At 33.5% G+C, this 12,140-nt stretch overlaps 1 protein-coding gene across 2 annotated transcripts; it reads left to right on the top strand.

Annotated features, from left to right (window-relative positions):
* Positions 1–4,894: 4,894 nt before the first annotated feature.
* On the top strand, positions 4,895–10,406 carry LOC133308165 (P-loop NTPase domain-containing protein LPA1 homolog 1-like). Of its 2 annotated transcripts, XM_061508770.1 has the most exons (8): positions 4,898–5,056; positions 6,323–6,359; positions 6,402–6,657; positions 7,814–7,895; positions 8,048–8,473; positions 8,587–9,324; positions 9,467–9,577; positions 9,884–10,406. In XM_061508770.1, the coding sequence occupies exons 1-8, from the start codon at positions 4,898–4,900 to the stop codon at positions 10,289–10,291; spliced, it is 2,217 nt and encodes a 738-aa protein (XP_061364754.1). In that variant the 3' UTR covers positions 10,292–10,406. The 2 variants fall into 2 exon arrangements, with proteins under 2 accessions (XP_061364753.1, XP_061364754.1); XM_061508769.1 differs by having other exon boundaries at positions 4,895–5,056; positions 6,323–6,657.
* Positions 10,407–12,140: the final 1,734 nt, after the last annotated feature.

Genomic DNA, 12,140 nt, shown 5'->3' with positions numbered 1-12,140 from the left:
ACATCTACAAGTCAATATTCGCAAGCTAATCAAAGTATCAAACTATTAAAGTATAAAACACATATTCCAATGGAGTTAATGAAAAGTGATATCATCAAACTCAAGCCCTTCTTGTCCTTTTCATGCATCTACAATAGTATGTGAAAGGAGATCCCTTACCTAATAGATAAAAGCGGAGGAGAGGCGGCGACATGACAAATTAACGGTGAGGAGAGAAGAATTAGCATAGTGGAGGAGATCACCGGAATAGGAAGACTGGGTGTGAGTAGGGGTGTTCACGATCTGAATTTTGATCGGTTTTGAAAGCAAAAAGATCCAATCCCTTCGGTTTAATTATATAACCATGCATGCGATTTGGATTTTTTTTCAAATCTGATTCGATCCAATCCAATTTTATTCGGTTTGGATTGGACCGATTTTTGATTTTTTGAAAAGTCTAAGATTTGTATGATGATTATTGTGCAAATAACATATCTTTTGTATGTATCAGCTTTGTAAAGTTTGTATGATAATTATTATGCAATCTAGAAGCATTGTACAACAAAAAGTTGAATTACCATCTTTTATCTCCAATAAAAAATTTATAATATAGTTGCCTGAGATACGAAGTAACCCAGATTTTCATCCCATAGAAGAGTTGTTATAGAATAATTACCCATGTAATAAAAATATATTGTGTATCTCACAAAAACAAAAGCATAACATAGATAAAAAACAACCCACTTTCTTCAACATGGTGGGTTAATGGGTCTTGGATTTAGAATTTTGCTATATGATTTGTGGCCCAAGTGGGCAATCTAGAAGCATTGTACAACAAAAAGTTGAAATACCATCTTTTACCTCCAACAAAAAAATTATAATATGGTTGCCTAATATGCGAAATAATCCAAATTTTCATTTTATAGAGGAGCTGCTGTATAATAATAATCCATGTAATAAAAATATATTATGTATCTTACCAAAAAAAAACATAACATAGATCAAGCAGAACCCGCTTTCTCCAACATGATGGGTTAATGTGTCTTGGATTTAGAATTTTGCTATATGATTTTTGGATTATGATTGGGGAAAGACCCAAGTAGGTAGATAGTAAGATTGGGAAATCATTGGATCGGTTGAGATTAGATCGGTTTTTACCAACCAATCAAAAAATCGATTCAATCCAATTAATTTTTGCGCTTTTTTTGCGATTTTTGATTTTTCGATTTTCGGTTAATTTAGTTTTCTGTTTTTCGGTTGGGTCACCGCGGTTTGAATCGGTTGATGAACACCCATAGGTGTGAATCCGGGAGAGAAGATCGGAATAGAAGAAGAAGAACGATTCAAATTTTAGATCTAATTCTAAATCTAGGCAGCAACGAGTTTTTGTTTTGTTTTGATTTTTTATACATCAAACGACGTCATTTCGCGTATAATCTTTTTTTTTTTAAAATGCAGTGACCCCTCTAACCCGGGAGTCACGGCCTCATGAGTTCAACCAGAGGTTTCGCGGGTTAAAGGAGTCAATGTGCAAGTAGGATCTAACTATTAATCCGAACCCTTAGAGAAAAGGGGTCAGTGACCCGGAGATGTCAATCCCGGGTGGGGTTTTTTTAACACACTGATATCATCTTTAGAAAGAATTTAAATATCTTCATCTCTGATCCGCTCTGCACACCAAACTACTTATAGCTGGCTCAAAGAGTCAAATCTTGTAAGAATACCGGGAGAAGTCAACTCCCCTCAAAGAAATTTAGAATTGGATTAACTCTAAAAAAAGTAATAAAAGAACATAAATAAATTTTTTAATAATTTATATTATTTTCAAACAAATATGATATTTCTAAAACTAACCATGATACTTGTTGATGAAATCGAATAACTATATTTTTTAACTATTTATATATTTCATTTACAGCATGAAATTTCTTTAGACTTTTGTTGAATTATATTCTTTTTCGAATTACTAAAAAAGTTGACTTTCACAACGAATATTTAAAAGTTGATTCCTTTTAATATTTTGTTAATACATTTAGTGTAGAAAAAACGATTTCTAAGACAATAAATTCAATTTAAACTCTTTTTAAAACATCATTGCTTATAAAATTGTCAAATAGATTGAGTACTTATATTAGGTGGTACACTGCTGTCCCATGTCTCTTTTGGAATGAATTAATATCAGTGTTTAAAAATTTGATTCGGCCATCGACTTGACCCGAGGTTAGAATTTATGGGTTCAATCGAAGGGTCACAGAGTTATTTCACTAACCCGATTGTATACATTAAAAAATATAAATATATATCCTATATGAAAATTCAAAAAAATCAAACCACCAATTATCAAAGATTCAAAATATACATAACATAATTCAATCAATTATATCGCTAATCAAAGTATCAAACTATCAAACACATATTCCAATGGAGTTAATGAAAAGTTATATCATCAAATTCAAGCTCACATTATCCTTCTCATGCACCTACAAAAGCATGTGAAAGAAGATCCCTTACCTAAGAAAGAACGGCGAAGGAGAGGCAGCGGCGCAACAAATCAACGTTGGAGAAAGAAGAACCAACACGACGAAGGAGAGGGAGAGAGAAGACCGAATAAGATAGGAGAAACCACCAGCATGACAGAGTAGATCATCGAATCAGGTAGATTGGGTCTAGGTTTGGAAGAGAAAATCAGAAGAGAAGAAGAAGAACAATACAGATTTCAAATCTAGTTCTAGATATAGGCAGCAACGAGTTTTTTTTATGCACCAAATGAAGTATTTTCGTGTGTAAATTAAAAAAAAAATACAATGATCCCCTCTGACTCGAGAGTCACGGGTTCAACCGTAGGGTTTCAGAAGTCAACGTGCATGTAAAGTCTAACTTTAACCCTAACCCTCAAAGAGAGAGTCAGTGAGTCGGTGGGGCGTGGGGTCGATCCTGGAGTAGGGCGAGGTTTTAAAACAATAATTAATATATAGCTAGTATAACTCGGTCTAAAAGTAAATTGAAGGAGATAGAGTTTTGGTAAAATAAAAATTTCAAATCTGTAACTTAAGATAAACACCTATTTCTCTTGTATGTTTCTTCCAACAAAAAATAAAAGTAAATAAATAACAGAAGCGAATATAACTTTTAAAAGAAGAATTAAACATAATTTTAGCAAAATTTAAAAGGCGAATAAGCTGGAAAAAAAAAATGATCTAACAGCATGTATTCGTACCATCAAACATTGTTACATATGCGTCTTCAAATTGTTCCTTCGCAATTAATTTAAGGACACCATAAACTCGAACCGGTCATCAATTAGGTTAGAGGATTAGGTTAATGGGTCATCAATTAGGTTACAGGATTAGGTTAATGGCTCATCAATTTAATTAGTAGGTCACTGATTTAATTGCATAAATTACATATATATAAAAAAGAATTCATTTTTTCACCGATAATGTAAATAAGTTATCTACGTTGAGCCCTAAACAACGTTATTTTAGAGCAAAAATCAAGGTGTTTTTATAATTATAATTATAATTTATTTCAGGATTATAATAGTATTTCGTATTATAATTAGTCTTTTACATTATAATTTTTTAATTTTTCAATCCAAAACGACTTCATTTTGAGAGTGAATTGGATAATTTAACTACATTCACTATAGAAACATTAAAATCATAATAAAATAAAATAAATATAAAATTAGAAGCATTTTAGCTAATAATTAAGGGTTCGCTTTTTTTTTTTGCAGTTACTGCAGATAAGTTATCTGCAGTAAGCTCAAAACGACGTCGTTTTGGACGAAAATCATGGTATTTTTGTAATTTTAATTTATTTCAAGGTTATAACAGTCTTTATATTTATAATTTTTTAAGATTTCAATACTAAAACAACGTCGTTTTGAAAATAAATGCAGATAATTTATCTGCATTAATTGTAGAAACATTTTCCCCAATAATTAATGTGAGATTACGAATAAGTTCTATAAATTATAATTTACAAAAGATCGATTCAAATCTCATTAATAGTATTTTTCAGGCATTATGTCAAAAATTTCACAAAATTTGTGTCTATTTAATACCGGTTGAATCCTGATTCACTGATTTCATAATGAACCAAATACATATGAGTCTAATATCTAAACTAGACCGGTTAAGAATTTGATAGACGGTCCAATCGGTCGGGTTGGTCACATCGGTTTTTATAAGACTGAAAACGATAGTAATCGTACAATTAGATAATTATATTTTCTCTTTATGTATCGAGAATTTATTGGAAATACAATTGTTGTTATACTTACCATAATAAAATAAGCAATGAAGAAAAAGGGTTAGATCATGGTTGGTTTAGAATAGACTTTTCTCTTATTAAGAAAAGAAAATATTAAATAAAATTAAAAATTTCTTGGTCATTTATTTTTTTTATTCCTTAATAAATATGTTAAATAACAGAATCTGTCACAACTTGATGTTGGGGCCCAGGGTTTTCTAGGTAGGGAAACGCGGCAAATGAAATTCGCGTAAAGTCGAAGGGCGAAATCCGTCATTTCAAAAAAACCTGCAACTCTTATTTTTGGAGCGAGCGAGAGAGAGAGAGAGAGAGAGAGGACGAGAGAAAAAAAAATAGAATGGTGCACCGCCACCGCTTAATCCGTTCAAATAATGGTTGACGAAGATCCTAACCCTATTGTTCTTCTTTCGATTCTTCTTCTTCAATAATCGCTTCATTCGCATTGTTCGTTGCAATCTCGGATTGCAGTTTTAAGTTACTTCATTCATTCCTTTCGTCCTTTGTTGTCGGCATCATAAATGTCGGGAACATTTGATTTGCGTTTTGGCAATGCGTGGAAGTTAGTGTTGATAGCATGCGCGTGAACGTGTTTTTTTTTTTTTGAATGGAATCATTCAATCTCAACTTGCAAGGTGTTGGAATGATGGGTGAGGTTGGGAAGATACTATATATAGTGGTTGTCGACGAGGCTGAGAAGAAAGACAAAGACAAAGAAAAAGGCAAAGAGTCATTTCGATATACGCGTCCTGTTCTACAGAGTACTCTTCAGCTTATGGGATGCAAAGCGCGACATGCCGTCAAGGTGTTCTTTTTTTTTTTAATTTTTTTAATTCTATAATTTGTTTTTTCTTTTATTCGTTTCATTTCGATTGATTCTGAAAACTGTTGGTGTTGCTGTCTTTTTAATTTTTTTTCCCTCCTTATATTTTTGGGTTTATTGTGTTTTGATGATCTGGGATTTACTTGTCTGCAATCGAGTGTATTTTAGGTGTTTGATTTATTTTTCAGGTTCTGGATTTGAGGTACTTAACTGGAATTTTTGATTGATATTTTGATTGTTTAGCACTCCTTTTTTTTTTTTTTTTTGTCTTTATTGAATAGTTTGACCTGTTTATTGTTCTGCTTTGCCATTTCACTTTTTGCTGGGCCACTATTTCGTTAACGTTCTGGTGCTGGGTCATCATTTTGGTTTTTTTTTTTTTTATTTTGACTTGGTTTTCATTGGCTTTTAATGCGCCCCTTCAATGATTCAACGGCGTATAAAAAATTACAAAGGATTTAGCATGCGTGTAAAATTCAACTTTTTTTTTTCTTTTTAATTTAATTGTGTTTTAGGGAAAGATGATGCATTTAAAGTGGACTATTGTACTTGATATGAGTTTACGTTGTCAAGTTTTTCCTGGGGTGAAAATACTGATTTTTCTTTTTTCCTCCTTAATAATCTTAATTCACTTTAATGGGATAATAGATCGTAGTGGGTTGTCTTTATTTAGTTATTAGGCGAAATTTATGTTGCTTGGAAAGTCTTTGTTCCTTGCTAAGAACTTATAAGCTAGTATGAAGCATGGATAAGACACTAGACATAGATACGGACATGGACATTTAGATTTGGCTACTTTTAGAAATTATAGGATCCGACATTGTTAGGGTACAACGACATATAAAATCAAGAAAATAGTTATTAATGAAATAGAAATAGTATTACTTATATACTAATTAGTGTGGTACCGCACCAGTGTTGGAACAAATATTCAAAAAATTATAGGATGCAGGTTAGAGGTATTTGGTAGTGTCCAAGGAGTATCCGACATGGATATGTGTTTGGCACCAATACGGTAGTCATTTTGAAGTGTTCATGCTTCAAAGGAAAATTTCATATATGATTGTTTTTTTGGTATTTAGTTCATGGCGTCTGTTGATTGACTTTTACTGAGTAATGTCTTATGGGCAGAGTAAGTTGCTTCATATTAGACACCCTTTGACTGAGAGTTACACCTCATAGTAAGCATAACTCTGGAATTTTTGTACAACGTTATTCTGAATATGTTTTCCATTTTCCTCTTATCAGATCAGCCGAAGAGTTTTTGAACGCACAAGAAGCGAGAGTTCTAATGATAATTTGCAGCCTGATGTTGTGGGTTTATCAGGTCCTGATGTTCCCAAGGGAAATTTTGTGAAGAAAGATGGTCATTATGCTGGTGTTTACATGGGTAAAGCAGACTTAGGCAACCAATTACTTTTGGGGAAAGATTATAGAAGGAAGAGTGTACCATTTGAGTTATACAAAAGGCGAACAACTGCTTTCCTTATGAGAGAAACTTTTCTAGATATTGTCTGTGATGCTCTGGCTGAGTACAAGTATGTGGGTCCCAACCAGAGAGCAGACTTGGTTCTAGCCTGCAGGTACCACATTGTTTTATACCTCTACAGTAGTAACCTGAATAGATGAGAGGAAAAAACAATTCTGACTGTGGTTGCAGCATATGCTTTGATGTAATGGAATCTATTAAGTTACATAAATAGATATGGTCTACCAAGGTTTCCATTTTCATAATCAAGATTTTCTAGTCATGTTATGTTAGTATGGTGCACTTATAGAAACTGGATCACATTAATTTGATTCGGCATTTTTCTTTGGGTGTTATATGAATTTTGAAAATGTCTATAATTATCAATAAATAAATAAAAATTGTGATTTACTGATTTCATGGACTTCTATTCTATCTTATGTCTTGTGCATTGTCTTAAAGGTCTCTGAATCATTTATCTTTTGTGGCTTTATATTTGTTTCCTTTGTCAATACGTGCAGACGCTATTCAAGACTAGAAAATTATGATAACTTGGGTTATTGTCCTTTTTTTGCCCATTATTTCAAAGTAAATTGTGCATATGACCTGGTTCAATTAAGATGCTTGAATTTACAGTTCTATCAGTATCATCAAACTCTAGTTTGTTTTTAATATCTGTCTGAGATGAGCTACATTTATTTTCTAGCACTGAACATGTGAATTATATATAAAGAGAGTAATCATCATCATTGTTCTAGGCTTATGGAAGTCCAAGATATGCTGTTGCATTTTTTAGTTTGCCTCCAAAATATGCTCTGCCTTACATCTTCTCTAAATTGCTGCTGCACTCTCTGAATTTCACATAATTTTTTGGTTTATGAGGAATCTGAGTATATTTTCCATAAACTTAACGAATGGAGAATGCTAGACCTCTCAGTTTTCAAAATGATTTGAATACTGATTTGGTTCTAGTCACTGGGTTAAAACAATACCACTTCAATTTCTAGTATTTGTTCTAGTAAATATTGTCTTCTTTCACTTCTGATTCTATTTCCATGTCGAAAGTCCCTTCATAGTTGTTTTGGAAGAGTTTGAGTGAAATTACTGAGCTTTCATATGAAGTGCAACATACAGCATACAGCATATTGATATGTAATACCTGTAAAACTCTAAAATTTTACTTAAATTTTATACTTATGATGAGGAGTTTATTTTTTAAAATGTGGTAAAACCTACTCTCATATGTCTCTGATTATTTTCCTTGGTTACAGGATCCGTGAACGGAAGGAGTCTGTGACAGTGCTGTTGTGCGGCACTAGTGGCTGTGGCAAATCCACATTGTCTGCTTTACTGGTATTTTTACATAGAAAATAGTTGTTTGTTTACGTAGTTCTAGTTTTTACTTATTTTGTGGTAGGATATGTATGTAAGTAATGAAATTGAAACTGAGTACTATTTATACTTACAGTTCAATAACTCGAATACCATATATATCTTCACTTCAGGGTAGCAGGTTGGGAATCACGACAGTGGTATCAACTGATTCTATTAGGCACATGATGAGAAGTTTTGCTGATGAGAAGGAAAACCCCTTGTTGTGGGCTTCTACCTACCATGCAGGCGAGTGTTTGGATCCCGTTGCTGTTGCAGAAGCAAAAGCCAGAAGAAAAGCAAAAAAGCTGGCTGGTGTGTCACGTTCACTTTCCAAGGATGATGTAACTGAGGGTCACAATTCTAACAAACCTGATTTACCGTCATCGGAGACGGGCTCTGGTACTACTGAACTTCTGAGTCCTAAACAAATGGCTATTGAAGGATTTAAGGCACAGAGTGAGATGGTGATTGACAGTCTTGATAGGCTAATCACTGCCTGGGAAGAGCGAAAAGAGTCCGTTGTTGTTGAGGGTGTTCACTTGAGCCTCAACTTTGTGGTACGTCAAATTTTCATTATTGTGTTCTTCATTATTTCTTTTCTTATGGATGTCAATTTATGCTATGATATTTTTCTCATTAGCTTGCAATAAAAGCTTGAGTACTTATGCAGATGGGGCTCATGAAGAAACATCCGTCAATCATACCATTCATGATATACATTACAAATGAGGACAAGCATTTGGAAAGATTTGCTGTACGTGCAAAGTATATGACACTGGACCCAGCTAAAAACAAATACGTAAAGTATATCCGAAACATCAGAACAATCCAGGATTATCTCTGTAAGCGTGCTGAAAAGCATTTAGTCCCCAAAATAAACAACACCAATGTTGACAAGAGTGTAGCAGCCATCCATGCAACTGTCTTCAGCTGCCTTCGAAGGCGTGAAGTTGGGGAACAACTATACGATCCTATTAGAAATACTGTAACAGTTGTTTATGAGGAATATAGAAATCAATGTGCAGCAAATTCTTTGAGCTCAAAAGGAATGTTTCAATTGATCCAGAGAAAAGGTTCTTCAAGGAATCTGATGGCTCTTGTTAATACTGATGGATCTGTTGCAAAGGCTTGGCCTGTTAATTTAGTTGACAGTAATGGGAAGCCTATATGTGGCCATGGACAAGAGAATGGAATTGGACATCCAATGTATGGTCCCTTACGGATTGGTAAGTCAGAACCTGTAAATCTTCAGTTTGGTTTTTATGGGATCAGTGCTTGGCCTAGTGATGGTGGCACTAGTCGTGCTGGAAGTGTTGATGAGTCTAGAGCTGATGGAACTGATACCGGTAGTAGATATGTATCCTCTTGCTGTAGCTCACCAAGGTTATCGGATTGCCCTGCGAAGGAGGTAAATTTTAATATTTTGGCAAATTTATCTCTCTGTTCAACACAAAAATTATCGGCTTGTTAATGTCAATGGGAAAATATTGTATAACAAAAAAATAGTCTGTGATTTTTAACTTTTTTTGTCAATTTTGTATATTTTTTAGCTCAAGGAAGACTTCTCCGTGCATGGTAGTGATGAAGAGATTGACGATCACCCAGAGGTGGGCAGTGATGAGGATTTCAGTGATGATAATGACAAACATGTCCACGACGAGGTATAGACTTATATTTTGTTGAGATATATAAAACCGTTAATGTATCCTCACTCAACAGCTTAAGCTTTTGGATTGAATTGGTTCTTTAGATATTTTTTATGTTAGTCAAATACTTTAACTATCTGAAATGTATATGTAATGAAATTTGCCCCAGAGAAGAGTTTCAAGTCTTTTGTGTTGCCATTGGTTTTGCCCTTGCTAGCAATGGCAATGGTTGACGATGTTTGTGTTTTATCACTTGGAAATGAATTGATGCTGTATATAACTATTTTTGGGCCATTTTTAATCTTATTGATTGCTGTGTAGGTAGGATCAGTTGATGAGGAATCAACAAAGTCTGATGAAGAGTACGAAGATCTTGCAATGCAAGATGTGATGGAAAATGGGTATTGGTCAGATGATGATGATGATGGGTTAAAGAGCAAGCCTGGTGGTGTTGCCGGTGAGCAAGGAACTAAAATGCATGGGAATAAGTATCGTAGAAACCTGGATATATTCCTTAGAACTAGAAGTGAGCCATTGCCAGTGGCAGGGGCAGGGGCAGTTCCAGAGCCCATGTGCTCTTATTCTTCTTTGCTTGCTGAAAAGACCGAGAAGAAACTAGCATCAACCGGCAAAGCCAAATTTAGAAAACGTTCTCTAAGTATTCCCGCTTTGGGAAAACAGAGTTCAGCAATCAATGACCCCATCCTTTCTGGTGCTCCTCAAAGGTAGCAACCACATTGCTCTTTTATCGTTAAGTCTTAACAACCAACCAGCATTCTTTTTTTGGGCTTCTGATTTACATTATCTTACGATGTCTCATGTGTATATATAGTACAGCTTCCAAAACTTTCATCATCTAATATTTGCTTCATTGCTTGATCTGAGGCCTGATTTTGATGAAAACGTGCAAACAAACTCGATCTAGTAATGTTTTACAACATTTTTCTGAGGATGTATATATATGGAATCCGCGGAATCAATCGTGTCTGCTCTAACTTATTATTCCACAACGCCTCTTTTTTTGTTCAAATAGATGAAATGAAAGCACTCCAAAGAAAAAAAAGTCCCGGAATTAAAATTTAGTTGAGTAAAAAAAATTGATAATAACTTATAATTAATAAAAATTTAACAATCAAAATCTTACTTAAATCATACATAGTAAAACAATTTTATTTTATATTAATTGTGTATTAAAGTTAAACTATAAAAAGAAAACCTCTAACATAAGAACATATAATTTGGCCCAGAGGTTATTTAAGTTATTTTTTCACGGCAGCATAATTTATTGAATTGAAAGGAACCACATTATAAAAAACTAAATCACGAGTCTCAAATGTTGTAGAAAGGCCGGAAATTTTGCGGAATGTTTGTGCAATCATATTCTATCACCTTTTCCCTTCGTCAAAGCCTCTGTTACTGTTATAATATAATCACTTATAAGAACAATATATCATGAAGTAAATACATAATTTGATGTTTAAAAGATGTGTTATTTGCGTTAATTTTGTTTTGACCCATAGTGGGTGAGCCTTATCCCACGCAAGTGAAGCATTGGTTGTGATGATTCTTCCACGGTGTGAGTTTGTGTAGCATTCTTTGATGGGTTAAACACTTCTCATCTTGTATGAGAAGTGTTTTCTTATCTTATATATTATATGAGAAGTGTTTTTTTATGTTACGACTCAATTAGTGATGAGCTTCATACTTATTAAAAAAAACATTTTGTACACAAATGGAAAGATCATGATATTAAAAATGAGAAATGTTTTTCCCTTCTTTGGTTCAATTAATGAGTTATTTTCTGATTAAATTAAATTTATATAGTAAATATAATAATGAAAGCATTACAACCGATAAATGATATTGACTTAGTGATAAAGGGAGAATTGTCTACAGCACAAAATCTTAGGTTTGATCCCTAACAATAACATTGTAACCTTTTAAAAAATGTTAAACCTGATTTACAGATGGTTACTGGACCGGATCCATTGGTGTCTTTGTTCCCTGTAGTCTGTCCGGTGTAAGACCTTTTGTTGGGCCGATTCGTAGTCCAGAACTAGAATATTTTTTATAATTTCAAATTAATCTTAGAATGAATATATTTATGAACAATTTATAATGTTGAGTACAAATTTGTAAAATTAAAAATTTTAAATCCAAACAATACACTAGATTACATATTTACTTCATATTATATGATAACTTTAGGAGGTGTTTGTTCAACGGATTTTTTTTGGTTATCCGGGAAAATAAATTTGGAAAAAGTTATATGCCATGTTTGGTATAAAAAAAAAGGCAAGTTTCCTGTATAAAAATGTTCCCCGTTCTTTGGTTTTGTATGCAAAGTTAGGTACGGCAACGGCAATCTTTTGCCCATTGAATGTGTGGAATATTTTTTAGCCTGAGAATGTGAAAAGCAAAAGCCAATGAGATGACCAAAATAACATTGTCTGAATGTACAATGTGTGAAGATATGGAGTTGGGTGAAGTGATATAGTGGTAAAGTAACTTTACTTTCCCACTAATATTTAACAATCAACCAAACACACACTAGTAAATTTAATCATAAAATCCATTT

The sequence above is a fragment of the Gastrolobium bilobum genome, unplaced genomic scaffold, assembly GCF_033153095.1.
Source record: "Gastrolobium bilobum isolate Gb01-03AN ecotype WA unplaced genomic scaffold, APGP_CSIRO_Gbil_v1 utg52329, whole genome shotgun sequence".
NCBI lineage: Eukaryota > Viridiplantae > Streptophyta > Magnoliopsida > Fabales > Fabaceae > Gastrolobium > Gastrolobium bilobum.
This window is presented reverse-complemented; position numbering and strand designations above follow the sequence as displayed.

What these genes read in the sequence shown, in the direction of transcription:
- LOC133308165 (XM_061508769.1), top strand. Translation starts at nt 4,895, where the DNA reads ATGATGGGTGAGGTTGGGAAGATACTATATATAGTGGTTGTCGACGAG. An exon ending in GACTTGGTTCTAGCCTGCAG is followed by an intron (nt 6,658 to 7,813) that starts GTACCACATTGT and finishes CCTTGGTTACAG; the next exon opens with GATCCGTGAACGGAAGGAGT. An exon ending in CCACATTGTCTGCTTTACTG is followed by an intron (nt 7,896 to 8,047) that starts GTATTTTTACAT and finishes TCTTCACTTCAG; the next exon opens with GGTAGCAGGTTGGGAATCAC.